This window comes from Carcharodon carcharias, chromosome 7, assembly GCF_017639515.1.
Source record: "Carcharodon carcharias isolate sCarCar2 chromosome 7, sCarCar2.pri, whole genome shotgun sequence".
NCBI lineage: Eukaryota > Metazoa > Chordata > Chondrichthyes > Lamniformes > Lamnidae > Carcharodon > Carcharodon carcharias.
In genome coordinates, this window is record NC_054473.1 from 19,811,865 (window position 1) to 19,832,518 (window position 20,654).

General features: G+C 43.5%; 1 protein-coding gene across 2 annotated transcripts in view; it reads left to right on the plus strand.

Moving 5' to 3' along the window:
* LOC121279971 (sodium-coupled neutral amino acid transporter 3-like) overlaps nt 1–20,654 on the plus strand; it is a 148,350-nt gene that overhangs the window by 85,441 nt on the left and 42,255 nt on the right. For both annotated transcript variants that reach the window (XM_041191592.1, XM_041191594.1), the window contains exon 8: nt 17,382–17,464. In XM_041191592.1, the coding sequence (XP_041047526.1) occupies nt 17,382–17,464 (83 nt within the window). The remainder of the gene's footprint in view (nt 1–17,381; nt 17,465–20,654) is intronic.

A 20,654-nucleotide genomic window follows, 5' to 3' on the forward strand; every position in this document is an offset into this window, starting at 1 on the left:
GAGTGCGGCTCCAACTACGCTCATGAAGCTCGATACCACTCTTGCTTAGCAGGGTCAGGGTTACTCACTGTGTTACTAAAGGGCGCTGCTGTTTATTGAACAGGAGTAAGGGTTATGCTCTGGGCACCTACTGACTTCATGTTTATTCAGCAGAGTAATGGTTATGCACAGTGCATCCTTGTTGTGCTTTTGGTTATGCACCAGGGTAGAGATTAAGTCAAATGTCACAGCAGTTGTTGCATTTGCCAAATGATGATTTCCTGTTTGTTCAGCAGGTTAACTGTTAAAGGCAAATCATTGGTGGTGGGATTTGTTTTGGAGTTCAGCCTTGTTTATTTGAGTACGGCTTAAGAAAGTTAAATATTAAACCTGGGTGCAAAACCCCTACCTCTGCATTTGCAAGTGCTGAAGCAGAGCTGTCCCATAACATTTGTCATAAAAACAAAAAACTGCAGATGCTGGAAATCCAAAACAAAAATAGAATTACCTGGAAAAACTCAGCAAGTCTGGCAGCATCAGCGGAGAAGAAGAGAGTTGACGTTTCGAGTCCTCATGACCCTTCAACAGAACTGAGTGAATCTTAGGAAAGGGGTGAAATATAAGCTGGTTTAAAGTGGGAGGGGGGATGGCGGGAGAGAAGTGGGGGAGGTGGTGTGGTTGTAGGGACAAGCAAGCAGTGATACGAGCAGATAATCAAAAGATGTGACAGACAAAAGAACAAAAGGAAGGTGTTGAAGGTGGTGATATTATCTAAACGAATGTGCTAATTAAGAAAGGATGGTAGGGCATTCAAGGTACAGCTCTAGTGGGGGTGGGGTGGAAAGGCTAGCAGGGCATAAAAGATTTAAAAATAATGGAAATAGGTGGGAAAAGAAAAATCTATATAAATTATTGGAAAAAACAAAAGGAAGGGGGAAGAAACAGAAAGGGGGTGGGGATGGAGGAGGGAGTTCAAGATCTAAAGTTGTTGAATTCAATATTCAGTCCAGAAGGCTGTAAAGTGCCTAGTCGGAAGATGAGGTGCTGTTCCTCCAGTTTGCATTGGGCTTCACTGGAACAAGCCAAGGACAGACATGTGGGCAAGAGAGCAGGGTGGAGTGTTAAAATGGCAAGCGACAGGGAGGTTTGGGTCATTCTTGCAGACATAACATTTGTCATTTGACTAGATGTACACAGAAGTGATGCAATCCCCAATGAAGCCTTGACAGTGAAGGGAACAGGACGGCTGCAGAGATATGGAGACTGATCACTGCCCAGTCTATATACGGACTGTTCTAGCTGTGGTTGGCTCAGGTGGTTGGAAGCTGTCTCTTAAGTCCAGGATTTCCACTGGTGGAATCTTGAAGTTTCATGGTTACACAGATGCCTTACAGGTATTTACAGGATGCCAACAATAGTTTTAGACTGCGTTTGATACTTTATTTCATTCAACAAATGCGGACATCACAGACAAGATCAGCATTTGTTGCCCATCTTTAATTGCTCTTGAGAAGGTGATAGGAGGTGATGGTGAGCTGCCTTCTTGAGCTGCTGGAGCTTAAAGCAAGTGCAACCTTTAGCAGTGTTTGCATCAGCCTCCCCAGGGGAGGGAGTGAGGATTGTGAAAGTATGCTGTGAAACAGGCCTTAATACTAACAAACAGGAGGGCATTCATTCGCAGCTGCTCCCTTAGGGCCCCCGATTTAAAGTAGACAAGAGTTATTAAGGGGTTGGGGTTGAGTAGCCGGGCCAAGGGTGAGTAAATATAGTGAGGGCAAATTGGCTGCCAACTTGGCTGTCGAATGGCGCATCCTGGATCAACATGACAAAAGGGAGAAGATGGCATGAAGAAGGGAATCGAGTTATGCCAAGACTAGAGATGCTGGGATTATCCTCCTTACAACAACAACAACTTTTATTTGTATAGCACCTTTAATGTAATGAAATATCCCAAGGCGCTTCAAAGGAGCATTATAAAACAAACCGAACCACATAAGGCAATATTAGCTCAGGTGACCAAAAGCTTGGTCAAAGAGTTAGGGTTTAAGGAGTGCCTTAAAGAAGGAAAGTGAAGGAGAGAGGTGTAGGGAGGGAATTCTGGAGTTCGGGGCCAACGCAGCTGAAGGCATGACCAAAACAAAGAATCAAAGCTTAGAGCAAAGAAGTTTAAGATAAGATTTAATAGGGAATTTAATAGGATTTAATAAGGTTCAAAATTATGAGGGGTTTTGATAGAGTTGAAAGGGAGATACCATTACCATTGGCAGGAAGGTTGGTAACCAGAGGACACAGATTTAAGATAATAGACAAAAAAAGCCAACAGGAGATGAAACTAAATTTTTTCGCTCAACAAATTGTTATGATCTGGAATGCATTGCCTGAAAGGATGGTGGAAGCAGATTCAATAGCAGCTTTCCAAAGGGAGTAAGGTATGTCCTTAGCAAGAAACATTTTGCAGGGAGGTGGGTAAAGAGTAGGGGAGTGGAACTAATTGATAGGTTTTCAGAGAGCTGGCACAAGCATGATAAGGCGAATGGCCTTCTGTGCTGTATCTAATATAATAAAAATATTGTTGGAGGGAATTACCACAGCAACAAAAATAATGCTTAAGTATTTATATACAAATTTCAGCTTAAAATATAATTTAAAATTGATTTATTAAAAACACACACAAAAAACACTTCATTTGCACAATACATAGAATCATCGAATGCTAGAGCACAGAGAGAGGCCATTTGGCCCATCATACCTGGGCCTACCCTTTGATAGTACTATCCAAATAATCTGTTGCTCTTTCTCCAAAGCCATGAGATATTTTCCGTTCAAGTATTACTCACATTCTCTTTTGAATGTTATGAGTGAATCTACTTCCAACACACTTTCACGCATTCCAGATCACAACTCGTTGTTAAAAATGTTTTGCCATGTTGCCTCTGGTCAATCACCTTAAGTCTGTGTCTTCTGGTTCCCGATCCTTCTGCCACCAGAAACAGTTTCTCTTTATCTATTCTAATCAAAACCATTGCTGACTTTGAACACCTTCATTAAGTCTCCTCTTAATCTTCTCTGCTCAAAGGAGAACAACACCAGCTTCTTCAGTCTCTCCACCCAAAAGTTTCCGATCCCTTTTACCATTCTAATACATCTCTCCTGTACCCTCACCAAGGCCTTGACATCCTTCGTAAAGCTTGGTGCCCAGAATTGAACACAATATTCTTGCTGTGACCTAACTAATATTTTATACAGGTTTAACAAAACTGCCTTGCTTTTGGAATCTATTCCATTATTAATAAAGCCGAAAGTCCTACACAGTATATTAATAGTCTTCTCAACTTGTTCTGCAACCTTTGAAGATTTGTTTGCATACACCTCAATCTTCATATTAAAATCCTTTGAATTTCACCTGCCGTGTGCCTGCCCGTTTCACCAGCCTGTCCATGTTGCCATGAAGTCTGTTCCTATCCTTCTCATTGTTTACTAAATTTCCAAGCTTTTACCATCTGCAAACTATGAAATAATGCCCTGTATATCCAAGTCCAGGCTGCTAATATATACCATAAAAGCCCATGCACCTAATACTGACCCCAGTGTACATTTCGCCCCAGTCTGAAAAGTAATTGTTCACCAATGCACTCTGCTTTGTGTCCCTTGGTCAATTTTGTACCCATGCTGCCAGTGTCTCTTTAATCCCATAGGCTATTTTACAAACAAGTGATATGGTACTTTGTCAAACACTTTCCAAAAGCCCAAACACATTGCTGTACATCAACTGCACTGCCCTCATCAACCCTTCATCAAAGAACACATCGGTCAAGTACCATTTGCCTTTAACAAATCCATTCTGACTTTCATTATTTAGCCCATACTTTTCCAAATGACAATTCATTTTGTCCCAGATTATTGCCTTAAGAAGTTTCGCCACCACCAGTGTTAGGCTGATTGGCCTGCAAACGCTGGGTTTAGCTTTCTTCCCTCTTTCAAACAGGATTAATACAACTTTATAGAGACAGAAACATTTATAAAGAGGTTGGGAGGAGGGCCTTAACTAAGGCCACTGATTGGTGCTTTTCATAGAAAGAGATTTGAAATTGCGGAGTAACTTCTGCTCATCGCTGGTGCAGCTTGGGTTGCTGGGTGAATCAATCTTTCTTTGAAGTAAATTAAGATACTAATGCTTTAACATGGGAGCTGCAGTCCAATTCAATTTTTTTCCCTTTTTTTTCTTCCTCCCCATCATGTCTTCTCAGGTTTTGAATATCTGAGAAGGGAGCGAATGCAGGTTTGAAACTTGCTTGGTATGTAAGTAATCGAAGCTGTTCCTCAAGTACCACACTGATTCTTAGATCTAAAACAGATGTTCAAAATGTAATCAGAGCAGTTCCCCTGTGGTGTTATGTGCCATGAAATCATCAATCTGTTCTTTATAGAAGGGATATTAATTTTATTATGCAAAGCGCACAAGAGGAAATCTTCCCCTGCAACCTTAGTAACTCATGAAATGAATATACTTATGCTAGCAATGAAGGGGTTAAGGGATTAGCTTGACTTGGCTGCAGACTCCCATTACAGTCTCTATTCTGAGGTGTTGAGCAGTCCGGTAACAGCGTCACCCATTCAGGCCTTTAACCATAAAACAGACTGTATGTAACTGGATTATGAGGCCCAGACCAAAGACTGCTGCTAGTGTCTGTGCCAATGTGAAAACACTGGGTTCTTTCAGGCAAAATGACATCGAGAATGAGTGTACTATTGGTGTCTCAATCCTGCCCTATCTTCAGGACAAGGCCCATGGAAATCAGTGGAAGAAAATAAACTAGCATTCAAGCTCTTGTTGGCATCTCACTGACACAATGCAACGGAGAGCACTTAAAAAATATATAAGATTCACACAAGTGCATCCTTCACAGCAGAGGCAATGGATTGAAGTTGTGAGGCAGGAGCTGCCCTTAGAAGTCTGTCCCTGTGCATTTTACCTCTGGAATCTCACATAAGCCTCTGCAGAGAACAGGCACAACATCCTTCAGCCTGATGTAGCTGCGCACTTTCGGCTGCGAGTACAACTGCTTAAAAGTTCAGCCTTGAGATGTAAGCATTGCTGGCAAGGTCACCATTTATTGCCCACCCCTATTTGCCTCCAGAAGGTGCTGGTGGACGTTTATCTTGAACCTCTGCACTGGTTTGATACCACTGAATGGCTTGTTAGACTACTTCAGAGGTAAGATTCAAGCACACTGGTTCGGGACAGGAGTCGCAGAGAGCCAGTCTAGGTAAAGATTGTGGATTGCCTTCATCAGTGAACCAGTTGGATTTTTACAGCAGCCCAGTACCAGTCAAGATGGTTTTTTTTTAATACTTGGGTAAGCAGAGACATATCTAAATGTCTAGCCAGCAGACCTATTATAGCACCTTCTTTATTCATCCAGAGGCTGCACAGTAGTACAGCAGAAGGCAGGTAAATGCCTACACAGACCTGTTGGGTTGAATGTCCTGCCTCCATGTTGTAAATTCTATGTATTGCTACATATATGGAACTGTGATTCAAATGCTTCTAAATTAAGTGTACCATCTGGATACTGAGTTGCAACTCCAGTTTAATGAATCATGAGTTCTGTTAGCAATACAGAAAAGTGAAGTTCAGATTTAATTTATCTTTTGGGCTGTGGGTTTGTAGGTGTGTGGACATACTCCTTTGGAAACCTAAACTTGGCATCATCTCATCGCTATTCACAAATCTACCTCCTCTTCCCTTTTACTCTTTTCAACCTGACATTTACCAGGAGTCTTGGCCTCTCACCTTGCCTGAAAAGGAAAGCACAGCCACCCTTGGCATTGAACATTGAACAGAGTGGGCAAGATTTTAACTCGCTCAAAAGCCATCCACTAGCACAGAGTTAAAATCCAGCCTGATGTATTCTAAACAGGTGGAGTGTGACGCTGGGGAATAAATACAGAGGAGCATGTGTGAATTCATTTTTGACATATCTCAATGACCTGGCATGATGCCAGGGAGAAAATGGCCTCCCTCAACAATCCAAAGAAAAAGAGCAGAAACCAGCAAAAGAAAAAAAAACATGTTGTGGAAAATGGCACTTAAACAGTTGGATAAGTCTTTACAAAGTTATTTTTATTTAAAATTTGATGCTGGACAATTCGTGCTTCCTATTAAATCCAATAACATTTCACACTGTGACATCTGAATTGTGTGATTTACAGCTTCAGCCTCTTATTCAGTCTCTATCATGCCACTGTCCTTCGGCTCAGCTGCCTGGCCTTATCAGTGGTAGGTTCCATGACCACTGGAACCTGGCACACGGGAGGATAGCTGCTGCTCTCTGAGAGGGCTCATTCAGACGTATTTGATGGAAAATCACTGGCTGCTAAGCTGTAACATCACAACCATGGCTGACCCCAGCACTCGAGCTGCCTGAGAGTGCTCCCTATTAAAGACGGTGCTTGCACTAGAATAGCACCTTTCTGTGTCAAAATGTCTTCAAAGTGCTCCACTCAATTAATTTCTTTGAACTGCCGTGACTGCTGCCTTGTTGGTAAACAGACATGAGGCGGAATCACCAGTCAATCTGCTTTGACTGTGTCAGTTGAGGAGTCACCGTTCTTCCGACATCTGCTCTGCTCGTAGGAAAGCAAATTCCCGGAGGGGTCCTTAAACAGGCATCAGACCGTAATTAGTATACACAAGAAGTCTAACGCTTGCTTTAGGTGGCCGTCTGCTTTGCCTCAAAACTGGCCCCAACCAAAGTCACGGTAGGCCGAGTGCTCACATACATTGTGTGTGGGCCATCCCACTGCTACATTTGTCAGCATTGTGCCCTTTTGATTCCTGGAAAATGGGGGCTCTTTATGTCAATTTCTAACCTGACAAGTTCAAAAATTAATTGCAAAAAGATTGACCGTTGGATTTTTAAAATATCCCATTCCAGTTTTTTGCCTCATCATGATGTTCGCCAGTTCGTTTCTGGTGCCTTAATCAAGTGGCTATTTTTCACAGGAATGTTAGGTGGTTTATTTGATGTTGGGGGGGAGAGAGACAACACAGACTCTCCTGACAAGCCTGATCCTGTCCTAACCTGGTGTGTACACACAAATACACATATAAATAAGCCCACACTCTCACTTTTCAGCAGGAATTATTGAATAGTAAAGGATAAAATCTAAGCGCATCTCTTTCCCACCCATTTAAAACACAGAGGCTGTGGGCTACAATTTTCGTCCCTTGAGTGCATTGACCTGTTAACACCCAAGGAACCACATATGTCACTTGTGAGTTTGGTCAGTGCCTCAAGTAGGATATAATTGATGATGCATCTGCAGTCGTCAGTAATTCTGTTCAAACATGTCAGGTGAGTAATTAAAAATAAATATGAAAAAGGTAAAAGTAAATATTAATTTTAGAAATGTACTACACTGACATAACAATCGGACTGCTTCTGATAAGGTTGCTGCAAACCATGTTGGGGTTCCACAACCTGTACTCAACTAAAGCGTAACCTCTCTCTGAAACAGGAAAATTATTTTTGATAGATGTTATTATTGCCTCTTCGAAAATTTATCATTTCCTTCCTAATTTTGTTAGCTTTCTCCTCTTTCTTGAGGTTTCCTCAGATCTTGCACCTCCAATTATGCTAGTTGCTAGGAGACATGAAGGAGCAGCCCCAAGCTGCTCTCCTGGTGACTTATCTATTTTAAAGTCCAGTTAATTATGGGTGGTTGCTAAGTTTGTCAATGGTGATTTTTTTTATTCATTGATAAGTAGGTAACTTCTGAACTAAAACAAGCATTCATTTTCTTCAAATATAGATTTTAGTGAGATATTCTGAATTCTCCATTTTCTTCCCCAGTCTGCAACATGGGCAGATCTTGGGCCTCTCCATTGATCTGTAAGATGGCACCTCTGACAGTGCAGCACTCCCTGAGCATTTGGTTGTTTCTGCACATGTTCACACTCCTTTCTCCCCTGGAGAATGGTGTAGAGCACAGGAAGGATTTGCAGGCTGGATGAACTGCATCACGAACACCACTTCCAATGGCCAGCAAGTTCTGCAGTGGGATTTGAACCCAGGGCCTTTGAGCTCAGAGGGAATAGTGCTATCAACTGAGACACAAGGCAATAGTACTGTCAGCCCAGTGTCAAATCATTGGAGTGGAATTTGAACCCAACATTCTGACTCAGAGTCAAGTGTGCTATCAACTGAGCATGGCTGAGACCATTGTTGAGAGATCATATCTGAAAACTCAAGTGATTTTATGCATGAAAATTTAGCCATTTAGGTTTCACAAGATTACACAGTGAATATAGGTGAGAAAACAATTATTTGGCCCATTTTACCTCAACCATCCAAAAAGACAAATTAATTTTGTCAGTGTGAAACAGCGAGAGGAGAGCTGGGATTTTCACAGTTTAAAACAGCGAGAGGAGAGCTAGGATTTTCACAGTTTAAAACAACGAGAGGAGAGCCAGGATTTTCACCATTTAAAACAGCAAGAGGGAGCCGGGATTTTCACCATTTAAAACAGCGAGAGGAGAGCCGGGATTTTCACAGATTAAAACAGCAAGAGGGAGCCGGGATTTTCACCGTTTAAAACAGCGAGAGGAGAGCCGGGATTTTCACAGATTAAAACAGCAAGAGGGAGCCGGGATTTTCACCGTTTAAAACAGCGAGAGGAGAGCCAGGATTTTCACCGTTTAAAACCGCGAGAGGAGTGCTGGGATTTTCACCGTTTAAAACCGCGAGAGGAGTGCTGGGATTTTCACAGTTTAAAACAGCGAGAAGAGAGTCAGGATTTTTACAGTTTAAAACAGCAAGAGGAGAGCCAGGATTTTCAGTTTTAAACAGCGAGAGGAGAGCTGGGATTTTTACAGTTTAAAACAGCGAGAGGAGAGCTGGGAGCACACGGGGAGCAGACCTGTGTGAGAAGCCTTGCAGCAGCGGGAGATAAAAACTGGCAGCAGAGAACTCCTTCAATCTGTTTCTACCTGTCAGAGCCAGAGTGTGACTCAGGAAAACAGGCCGGTGATTGGGTGGATATCTCTTCCCTGTCTCAATTGGCCAAGTGGTTTAAATCTACAGCTTTAGAGTACAGTTAAGAAATTCACTGTTAAAATATTTAACATCCAAATTAATTAATTAAATGGAATAGAGATGGCTGGGCAGGCGATGTGTTGCAGCTGTGGTATACGGGAGCTGGTGGACGCCGGTGCGATCTACGGTGACCACACCTGCAGCAAGTGTTGGCTGCTCGAGGAACTTCGGCTCAGAGTTGATGAGCTGGAGTCCGAGCTGCAGACACTGCGACACATCAGGGAGGGGGAGAGTTACCGGGACACTAGTCTCAGGAGACAGGCACACCCCTTAGATTAAGTACGTCAAATTTGGTACAGGGACAGGAGGGTGTGACTGTGAGTGAGGAAGGTATGGGGATCCAGAACTTAGCTTTGGATGAGCCTCAGCCGGTGCCCTTGTCCAGTAGGTATGAGGTTCTTGCTTCCGGTATGGACAAGGGCACAGACTACAGGATAGGTGAACAGACCACAGCACCATGGTACATTCAAGTGGGAGGAGAAAAGAGAAATGTAGTAGTAATAGAGGATAGCATAGTTAGGGGAATAGATACTGTTCTTTGCTGCAAAGACAGAGTCCCAAAGGCTGTGTTGCCTACCTGATGCCAAGGTTAAAGACATCTCTCCTGGGCTGGAGAGGAACTTGGAGTGGGAGGGGAAGGATCCAGCTGTTGTGAACCATGTAGGCACATAGGTAGGACTAGGGAAGAGGTTCTGCTGAGGGACTACAAGCAGCTCAGGACTAAATTAAAAAGCAGAACCACAAAGGTAATAATCTCCAGATTACTACCTGAGCCACATGCAAATTGGCGTAGGTAAATAAGATTGGAGGTGTAGATGCATGGCTCAAAGATTGGTGTGCAAGAAATGGGTTCTGATTCATGGGGCACTGGCACCAGTACTAGGGAGGAACAGAGCTGTTCCGTTAGGGCAGGCTTCATTTGAACCACACTAGGATCAGTGTCCTGCCGAGTCATATAACTAGGATTGTAGGTAGGGCTTTGAACTAATTAGTGGGGGAAGGGGTCAATTTTTTTTTATTCGTTCATGGGAAGTGGGCTACGCTGGCTAGGCCAGCATTTATTGTCCATCCCTAGTTGCCCTTGAGAAGGTGGTGGTGAGCTGCCTTCTTAAACTGCAGTAGTCCTTGTGGTGTGTGTGCACCCACATTGCTGTTAGGAAGTGAGTTACAGGGTCTTGACCCCGCGACAGTGAAGGAACAGCGATATATTTCCAAGTCGGGATGGTGAGTGACTTGGAGGGGAAATTCTAGATGGTGGAGTTCCCATCTATCTGCTATGCTTGTCCTTCTAGGTGGTAATGATCGTGGGTTTGAAAGGTGCTGTCGAAGGAGCCTTGGTTAATTCCTGAAGTGCATCTTGTAGATGGTACACACTGCAGGGAGGTTTGAAGGGAAGTTTAAAAATTCAAAAAGAAATGAGAGAGCAGAGGTGTAGGGTAGTGAAGGGACGAACGATAATCAAAATGTGACTGGAAGGGGCAGAAAATATAAGCAGAAGAGTGGAGCAGAAATTAGAACAGAATGAGTAATAATGGTAAGAAGTCAAAGCTTAAGGCTCTTTATCTGAATGTACACAGCATTTGTAACATGACAGATGAGTTGACAGCACAAATGGAAATAAATGAATATGATTTGATAACTATTACAGAGAAATGGTTGCAAGGTGACCAAGACTGGGAACTCAATACTCAAGGGTATTCAATGTTCTGGAAAAATAGGCAAAAAGGAAAAGAAGGTGGGGTAGCTTTGTTAATAAAGGAAGGTATCAGTGCAGTGATGAGTAGTGATATAGGTGCCATAGATCATGATGTGGAATCAGATTGTGTAAAAATAAGGAATAGCAAGGGGAATAAAGTCACAGGCAGAAGAGTTGCCTCACTGTAGGACAAAGTATAAATCGGAAAATAATGGAGGCATGTAACAAAGGTGCTACAATTGTCATGGGTGATTTTAATCTGTATATTGACTGTAAAAATCAGATTGGCAGGGGTAACATGGAAGACGAATTTGTAGACTGCATCAGGGTTTGTTTCTTAGAGCAATATGGTGCAGAACCTACCCAGGAACAGGCTATTTTAGATCTAGTAATGTGTAATGAGGTAGGATTAATAAGAGAACTCATAGTTAGGATCCCCTAGGGGGTAGCAATCGCAACATGGTAGAATTTCAAATTAAGTTTGAGGGCAAGCAACTTGGGTCTCAAACCAATGTCCTCAACTTAAATAAGGGCAATTACAGAGGTATGAAGAAAGAATTGTCTAAAGCGGACTGGCAAAAGACTGAGGGGAAGGTCAGTAGATGAGCAGTGGCAGACATTTAAGCAGATATTTTATAACACTCAGTGAAAATTTATCCTGGTCAAAAACAAGGACTCGATAAGAAGGATGAACCACCCGTGGTTAACAAAGGCAGACAAAGAGAGTATCCAATCAAAAACTGAGGCATACAAAGCAGCAAAAACTAGCGGTAGGCCAGAGGATTGGGAATATTTTAGGAGCCAGCAGTGGATGACTAAAAAGCTAACAAAGATAGAGAAAATTGACTATGAAAGTAAATTGGCAAGAAATATAAAAACAAACAGCAAGAGCTTCTACAGATATATAAAAAGAAAGAGTAGCTAAAGTGAGTGTGGGACATTTGGAGGATGCGACTGGAGAATTGATAACGGGGAACAGGGAAATGGCAGATAATTTAAACCAATATTTTGCCTCAGTCTTCATGGTGGAGGACAGTATAAACATTCCAAAGATGTCAGATAAGCAAGGAGCTAATGGGAGGAAAGATCTTGTAACAGTCTCTATCACGAGGGACAAAGTATTTGACAAACTAATGGGACTAAAGGCAGACAAGTCACCAGGACTTGCTGGCCTGCATCGAAGGATTTTAAAGGAAGTGGCTGCAGAGATATTGGAGACATTGCTCGAAATATCCCAGAACTCACTGGATTCCGGGAAGATCCCAGCGGATTGGCAAACTGCTAATGTGACGTCCCTGTTCAAGAAGGGGGGGGGAGACAAAAAGCAGGAAACTATAGACTCGTCAGCCTAATATCGGTCGTTGGGAAAATGCTAGAGTCCATTATTAAGAAAGAAATAGGACATTTAGAAAAGCTTAATGCAATCAAACAGAGTCAACATGGTTTTATGAAAGGAAAATCATGTTTGGCAAATTTGCTAGAGTTTTTTGAGGATATTACAAGCAGAGCTGATAAAGGTAGATGTAGCGTATTTGGATTTCCAGAAGGCAGTCAATAAGGTGCTACATAAAAGGTTATTGCACAAGATCGGAGCTCGCGGTATTGAGGGTAATGTATTAGCATGGATTGAGGATTGGTTAACACAGAGTTGGGAGTAATGAGTCTTTTTCAGGTTGGAAAGATGTAACTATTGGAGTGCCACAAGGATCAGTCCTAGGGTCTCAATTGTTAATTGATCCTCAATATGTTAATGGCTTGGAGGAGGGGGCAGAGTGTAATGGATCCAAATTTGCTATGTGGGAGGGCATGTTGTGATGAGGACATAAGGCATCTGCAAGGGGATATAGACAGGTTGAGCGAGTGGTCAAAAACTTGGCAGATGGAGTTTAACGTAGGAAAGTGTGAAGTCATGCACTTTGGTGGGAAAAATTGAAAGGCAGACTATTATTTAAATGAAGAGAGACTCCAAAAAAGCGCAGCACAGAGGGATCTAGATGTTCTTGTGCATGAAACACAAAAAATTAGCATGCAGGCACGGCAAGTAATTAAGAAGGCAAATGGAATTTTGGCCTGTATTGCCAGGGAGTTAGAGTTTAAAAATAGGGAAGTCTTGTTACAAATGTACAGGGTATTGGTGAGGCCGCACCTGGAGTACTGTGCACAGTTCTGGTCCCCGTATTTAAGAGAGGATATACTGGCATTGGAGGCAGTTCAAAAGAGATTTACTAGGCTGATTGCTGGGATAAAGAGGTTGACTTATCAAGAACGGCTAAACAGGTTAGGCTTTATTCAATAGGGTTGAGAAGAATGAGGGATGATCTTAATGAAACGTATAAGATTCTGAGGGGGCTTGACAGGGTAGATGTTGAGAAGATGTTCCCACTAGTGGGGGAATCTCAAACTAGGGGACATAGGGCTGCTTCTTCCGGTTAGCGAGTGGGGGGGCAGGGCCTGCTCTCTGGCGCGTAAAATGACACAGGGTGGTGTTGGGTGGGTGTCCCGACATCACCCCACGTCATTTACATTCTCAGGTCAGCGGGCGTGCAGCCAGCTCGGCTGCACACTCGCCAACCTGTCAACGGCTTATTAAGGCCATTAAAAATGTAATTGAAATCATTAATGGACAAGCCCGTCCAACCTTAAGGTTGGTGGGCAGGCTGGGAGCCCGGGTGGGCTTCTGAAAAAACATGAAACCTCATCTATGAGGTTTCATGAGGGATTTAGAAATTTCAGAATATTTTAAAATAAAAGTTATGGACATGTCCCAACACATGTGACAGTGTCACAGGAGGGCACATGGTAGCAAATTTTTTTTCTCATCTTTATTTAATGTTTCAAATCTGAGCTGATCTCCCTGAGGCTGCACTTAGCCTCAGGGCGATATATGCGCTCTTCTGCACGCATGCGCGAAAAAGCGCACTCCCGCAGCGCATAGCGCTTCCTGGCGGACATCACGCTGGGCAGGCCTTAATTGGCCCACCCACATAAAATGGCGACACGCCCCCGACTGGGGGCGCCGATCGGGAACCTGCCCACAGAATAAGGAGGCACTCATTTAAAACTGAAATGCGAAGGAATTTCTTCTCTGAGGATAATGAATGTCTGGAATTCTCTACCTCAGAGAGTTGTGGAGGCTAGATCACTGAAAGTAAGAGGAGGTAGATAGAGTTTTGAAATATTGGGGAGTTGAGTGTAATGAGGAGCTGGCACAAAATAGGAGTTGAGGCCTGGGGCAGATCAGCCGTGATCCTATTGAATGGCGGTTTGAGGGGCCGAATGGCCTAATCCTGCTTCTAGTTCTTATGTTCTTATGTTCTTAAAAGCTGTCTCACATCATCAACTGATCCTTGAATTAATTTGTGGCTTTTCAGCTCTGTGGTACTAGGTGACGCCCACGGCTCGGTGATAGTGCTCTTTGCCTCTGAGTCAGCCAATTATGGGTTCAAGATCTACTCCAGGATTTGACCTCATAATCTAGGCCTACACCTCAATGTATCACTGAGAGAATGCTGCACTGTTGAAGGTATCATCTTTTGGATGAGATGTTAAACCCAGGCTGCCTTCTCAAGTGGATATAACGTATCCCTGGCACTTTTTGAGGAAGAGTAATGCAATGACCAAACTTATCTCTCAAAAATATGTCAAACCAGATTGCCTGGTCAATAATCTCATTGGTGTTTGTGGGAACTTGCTTTGTGTAAATTGTTTCCTACATTACAACAGTGGCTACACTTCAGAAGCACTTCATTGGCTGTAAAGCACTTTGGAATGTCCTGAGTTTATAAGGAGTGACCAAGCACTGATCACTCTTCCAATGAAAATGGATAGAAAATGGAAACCAACCTTGGCCATACTGAATTAATTTATGAAGTGATTTGACGATTATGAAGCAGATTTATGAGTCCAATTATCAAAAGAATGGGTGGAATTTAATCCAGCCCAACCATGGCGTGAAACATTGCGGTCAGGCCCATTTAATCATGGGAAAGGCTGTGCATCAGTCTGCTGGTGGTGCGACAACCTACCACAATCAGTCAGAGACAGAAAGGGGCTGATGTGAGAAACTCGCCTGCTCCCAGCGATTTGTCAATTAGGCTCATTAATGAGCCAATTGTCACCAACTATCCCTCAACCACCGAAATTTAATGCAGATCAGGGATTAAGTGGGATCCGCACAGCTTTCCCGTGCCCCCCTGTAAAACATCCTGTCAGATTTGCTAGCGGCCTACTGGGGGTGGGATCCCTCATTGTCAGGCACTCTCTGCTCTTGCCCCCAAAGCCTCTGCACCCCCACCCCCTCGTAAACCCTTCCCTGAGACCCCCATCCCACCCTCACTCGCCATCCAATGGCGACCCACGGATCATTACCAGCAGCAGTCACTGCCTCCGGTGGCACTGCCTGCAATGGAGAGCTGCCGGCCTCTGATTGGCTGGCAGCTCTGTACAGGTGGAACTTCTGTCCCTTAGGCCCTAAATCCTGGTGAATGCCTGACCTGCCCAGATCCGTGCCTGACAGGCACTGAATTCGGTTGGGCCTCCCCTATGGAAGAGACGTGGGTGTCCTGCCGGTTTGTCAACCGATGGGTGAGACCCCCGTTGCCCACGTTAAATCAGCCCAATCACAGAATCACACAGTGCAGAAGATGCCCTTCGGCCCATCAAGTCTGCACCGACATGTGAGAAACGCCTGACCTACTACCTAATCCAATTTACCAGCACTTGGCCCATAGCCTTGAAGGTTATGAAATGCCAAGTGCTCATCCAGATACTTTTTAAAGGATGTGAGGCAACCTGCCTCCACCACTCTCCCAGGCAGCTCATTCCAGACCATCACCACCCTCTGGGTAAAAAAACTTTTCCTCACATCCCCCCTAAACCTCCTGCCCCTCACCTTGAACTTATGTCCCCTCGTGACTGACCCTTCAACTAATGGGGAACCAATGAAATAACTTTTTTTTAAGGGCCAATGAAATGTTATTCTAGGCATGTTGTGAATAAAGACCTGCTTACCTAGTGGTGAGTAACTTTTAAAACATTTGTGCAATGCTCATCTGGAGACATAGCGACATGTAGACTACCTTGAGCTGCTTCAGTCATCTGTCTTCCAAGAGACGCTGCAGTGACTAGGAAATAAAGTGCATTGGTGCTTTTCATGAAAGGAATATTGTCAATGATTTACTAATACTCACAGAAGGTCTGTTTTGGGGTTAGTCTATTGAGGAGTGCAGAATGATTCAGTTTCTACAAGAGGTGAAGGTTGGCGCATTGTGCTGGTTCTCCAGTGCATACAATTGAAGGGCTGTAGAATACAACATTTGTTTACCCCAATCCTTGCCACATGATTGCACAGAGAGAAAGGGACTTCACATTTATGTAATACTTTATCACATCTCTCCAAAATGTCTCAAAGTGCCTCATGTATAAGGAATCACTTTGAAGCAGAATGATTTCATCAATTTGTGATCAGCAGATTCCCACAAACATCAAATGGCTAAATGACCAGTTAATGACCAGTCCGTCTTTTGCTGGCTTTGCTTGAAGGAGAACTTCAACAAAAGATCGTCAACATGTTCCTGAAATATAGGATTAGACAGATAAGGTCTCAGTTTAACTTCTCATTTATTGCACTGAAGTGTCAGCCGAGTTGAAGCCCTAAGGATTGGGACTTGAACCAATGTACTTCTAACTCAGACAAACTGAGTCAAAGAGACAACTGGAAGGAGCTTTCATGGACAGAATGAAAATCACCATATGATTCACCCTGGGTTCACATAGCACAAGAACTCCGCTGTCAGAGGTCACTTGGCCACAAGGAATTTGGAGAAGAAACCTTTAGTGTGAATTGTTCAAGTTGCAATGAGTGCAGGGATACTAATTATATCACAAAATTTGCTGAATGCTTCAGCCAGATCATCAAACCATGAAAGAGACTTTCAGCAACTGGCTGCCTGTTTCTGGTCTGAAAAATGAGCTACCAGTACTGGAAAGTCTGGTGGCGACCTTGTGCGCCCAGTAACTCACCTGAGTCATCTTTCTAGGCAGAAATTTAAAAAGGCACCCAGCGCTTGCGCTCAAAACAGGCAAGAGGCCATTTAGATATGTTAAGTGGGGTCCTATGCTTATTCTGGGACCCTGATGGCTATTTTCAAGGAGAAATGGGGGAAGCTAATTCAAATACCAACCCATTTTCTCCAGGTGCTTTAAAGGAGGGAGGGTGCGAAATATATCAGTAAAAGGAAAGTTCGATATTCTTTAAAAGCTTAGTTTTTTTTTATTCGTTCTTGGGATGTGAACATTGCTGGCAGGGCCAGCATCTTTTGCCCACCCCTAACTGCACTGTCAAAGTTAAGATGAAGCTTATGTTTCCCCAAAATGGTTTTGCTTCACTAACAGCCCGAGCTCTGAAGAACGGTCACTATCCCAAAAGGCCTGCTCACTTTTCTCTTTACAAATTGTCCAAGTTGTGTAGTTGCAGCATTCTTTGTTAAAATTTTAGATTCCCAGAGCTCAGGTTTTTAAAAGAAATCTGCACTTGACCCGTCGTTTGTGATGATTTCTCACATATGTATCTGTGCAAACTTTCATTTTAATTTTATCTCCTTTTTCAGCGAGTGGTACCTGAATGGAAACTACCTGGTGATCATAGCATCAGCCACGGTCGTTTTGCCTCTGGCGTTAATGAAGCAACTCGGTTAGTCACAGGAATCGAACGTTGTGTGTGTAATATTTCTGTGAAACAGTGTGACAAAATCCACTTTCATTGTCATTGATTAATGCTTCACATTGAGATACCAGATAAGGGTAAAAGTTTGAACAATTTTTCCACCAAAGATAATTATATTGTTTAGGGAATTAAACACCAATACAAGTGCAAAATACTGCAGATGCTGGAAATCTGAAGTAAAAACAGAACATGTTGGAAATACTCAGCAGGCTCAGGTGAAAGTTCATCGACCTGAAACATTGTGCTGGATTTTTGTGTCGGGCTTGGGAAATGCGAGTCGGAGCATTTCCTGAGTTCAGAAACCCGAGCCCATCGCCTCTGCCTATACCCACCATATTTTCATCTCCAGGAGATTTGGACGGGCAAGACTTGGGATTTCCAGGTCCAGAGGCAGAGTTGGAGGAATGTGGGGGCCGTGCTCCCTTCATGTCTCCATATCCCCCACGTATTCTCCATAACCACCCTCCCAATATCAAATATAGGCAGACCTCATGATATCTTGAAAATGAATGTTAAAAAAAAATCTAACAAGCTAATAGAGCTGAGATAGTCAAAGACACTTAATACTGAAAAAAACCTCTCCTCCATAAAACCCATTCAAAAAGGTTAATTCCCCTCAAGTGGTAATTCTGTTGTAAAAACAAACACTTATCCACTTAAGCATCAAAGACGATAATCCTTTGATAACATCTTAAAACTGCCAATCAAAATGTGAACACTGTTCCCTGCTGAGATAAGTGGTTCTGGACTTTTTGAAACTCAGCTAAACATTCATAATTGGCCCAGCTACCAAAATGAACCCTGGGAAATGTCAACAATGCAACCCATTGAAACTGAAACACCAGATGCCCTTTCTTTTAAGGTACAGATGATGTTCATTTCCATTTCAAAGCAGATTGCCTGTCAATCAGCGGAGTGTAGCAGGTGTTTAGATTTTTAAATTCCATGGCAGGGTCGTTTTGTTCAAAGCTAAAGATCGCTAGTCATTTAAATCTCAGTCCGCCCAGCACATTTTTCTCCAGCTTTGAATGCATTATGTCGCATCCTGCATTGGGAAAAATTCCCTGGCCAGGATTTTCAGCTTGGCGTGCCCGACACGGCTGAGCGTGAAATAGTGCACGATATTTTGGTTGGCAGGGGCGAGCGAGAGTTGGCAGTGTGCCCACCAACAATCAAGAGGCCTATTAAGGCCCTGAAGCAGCAAATTAAGTAGAATTTCTCGCTGCCCGTCCAACCGGTCGAATAGGCCAGGCGGCCTTTGCATTTTTTGCGAAACCTCATCAGGGTTTCAGCAAATGTCTTCATTTAAACAAAAACCTGACGGGGAGAGAGAGGGAATCAATAAGTGAATCCTAATTTTAAGTGGGGGGCGGGATGAGATTTACAACAATAAATTTTTTAAAAATTGTTTTAAACTCATTTTTAACATGTCCCCCTTCATGTTACTGAGCCACGTGTGGGGACGTGTTTATATTATTTGTAAAATCTTCATTTTTCACTTTAAAAATCTTCAGCTCCCTGAGGCAGCTCTGTGCCTTCAGGGAGCTTTCAGTGAGCGCACCTCCCACACATGCGCAGATTTCTGCACTCACGCTTCTCCTCCCCCACCCCCACCCCAGCAGCGCTGAGGCTATTAGCACACAATTCACGCTGGCTGCCTGTTAATTGGCCAGCCAGTGTGAAATCGCGGTCAGGGCCCGATTGCAGGTGGAAGGTCGTTTTGCAACCGCTCCTGGGCTTGCCCACCGTGCCCACCCGACGAGGGGAAAATCCTGCCCCCTGTTTGGCAAAATCTAACCTGGGGAGAAAGGGAATCTTGGAAGGAGCCTCCCCGAAGGCCACATTGGGCATCACCCACTAGTCAGCCCTAGAGTGATACTGGCTTGGTCTGGAGGGCTGTATGTTACCAGCCAAGTGCCGTTCTTGGGCAAAGAATAGTGCAAATATACATGAAGGTCTAAGGAGAGCTGCCTCATTCTTTCTGACAAGTTAGCAAGTAAAAGTGGCAGAAGTGCATCCAGTGACATTGTGACCCCTGAGCACATTTCCCCCATGCATTTGGCTGAATGTCTTGCCTCTGCTGCAAGCTATTCTGGATAATGTGGTTCAGGGCCAACAGCAGTCACGTTGAAGCATTGACTGGTGGCATGTGATTGCGACAGTTGTGTACTTAAAATTATGATTCATTTATGGATTCTCCCTCTCCCCTCCTCAGGTTTTTGTTTAAATGAAGACATTTGCTGAAATAATAAAAATGTTCACAGAATTGCATGTGAAGTAGAGCACAGAAATAGGCCATTTGGCTCAGCTGGTCTATGCCAGCTTTTGTGCTCCTGCCGTACTTCATCTTACCCACCAGCGTATTTAGATATTCACTTGCGGACACAATGGGCCAATGGCTTTCTTCTGAGCTGTGGACATCTCTGAGTCTATGAGTCTATCCTTCTATTCTCCCTTAGGCACCTATTTGGTTTCCCCTTAAGTGCATCTGAGCCATTCACTTCGACCACTCCATGTGGTAGTAAGTTCCACATTCTAACTATTCCCTGGGTAAAGAAATACCTCCTGCATTCCCTTTGCATTTATTAGTAACTACATTTATGGTCTCGAGTTTTTGTCTCCCTCGCAAATGGAATGTGCCTTCACTATGCCTACCTCATCAAACCCCTTCAGAATTTTAAAGGCCTATTAGGTCACCCCTCGGCCTTTTCTTTTCTAGAGGAAAGAGTCCAAGCCTGTTCAGTCTTTCCTGATAGTTATAACCACTCAGGAAAGGTAATCTAATTTGGAACGAATTAACTGATATCTAAGTAAATTATCAGATTCACTAACAGGTCAACAGCTGTAAACTTCAACATCACAGGCTCCTGGACCCACAACTGAAATATTGCAAACGAAATCATAAACCATTCAACAATCTCTTGCAGACTGCAGGATTGCATAGGATATACGGCACAGAAACAGGCCATTCAGCCCAACTAATCCATACCAGTGTTGATACTCCACTCAAGCTTCCTCCCATCTTTCCCCATCCGAATCTATCATCATTACCCTCTATTCCCTTCTCTCCCCTGCAAATCTGTGAGCTAGCAATGTACACCCAGTGCAATGGAACATCAAATTGTTCTGCAACTGCCCACCCCGGCCCCCACCAGCT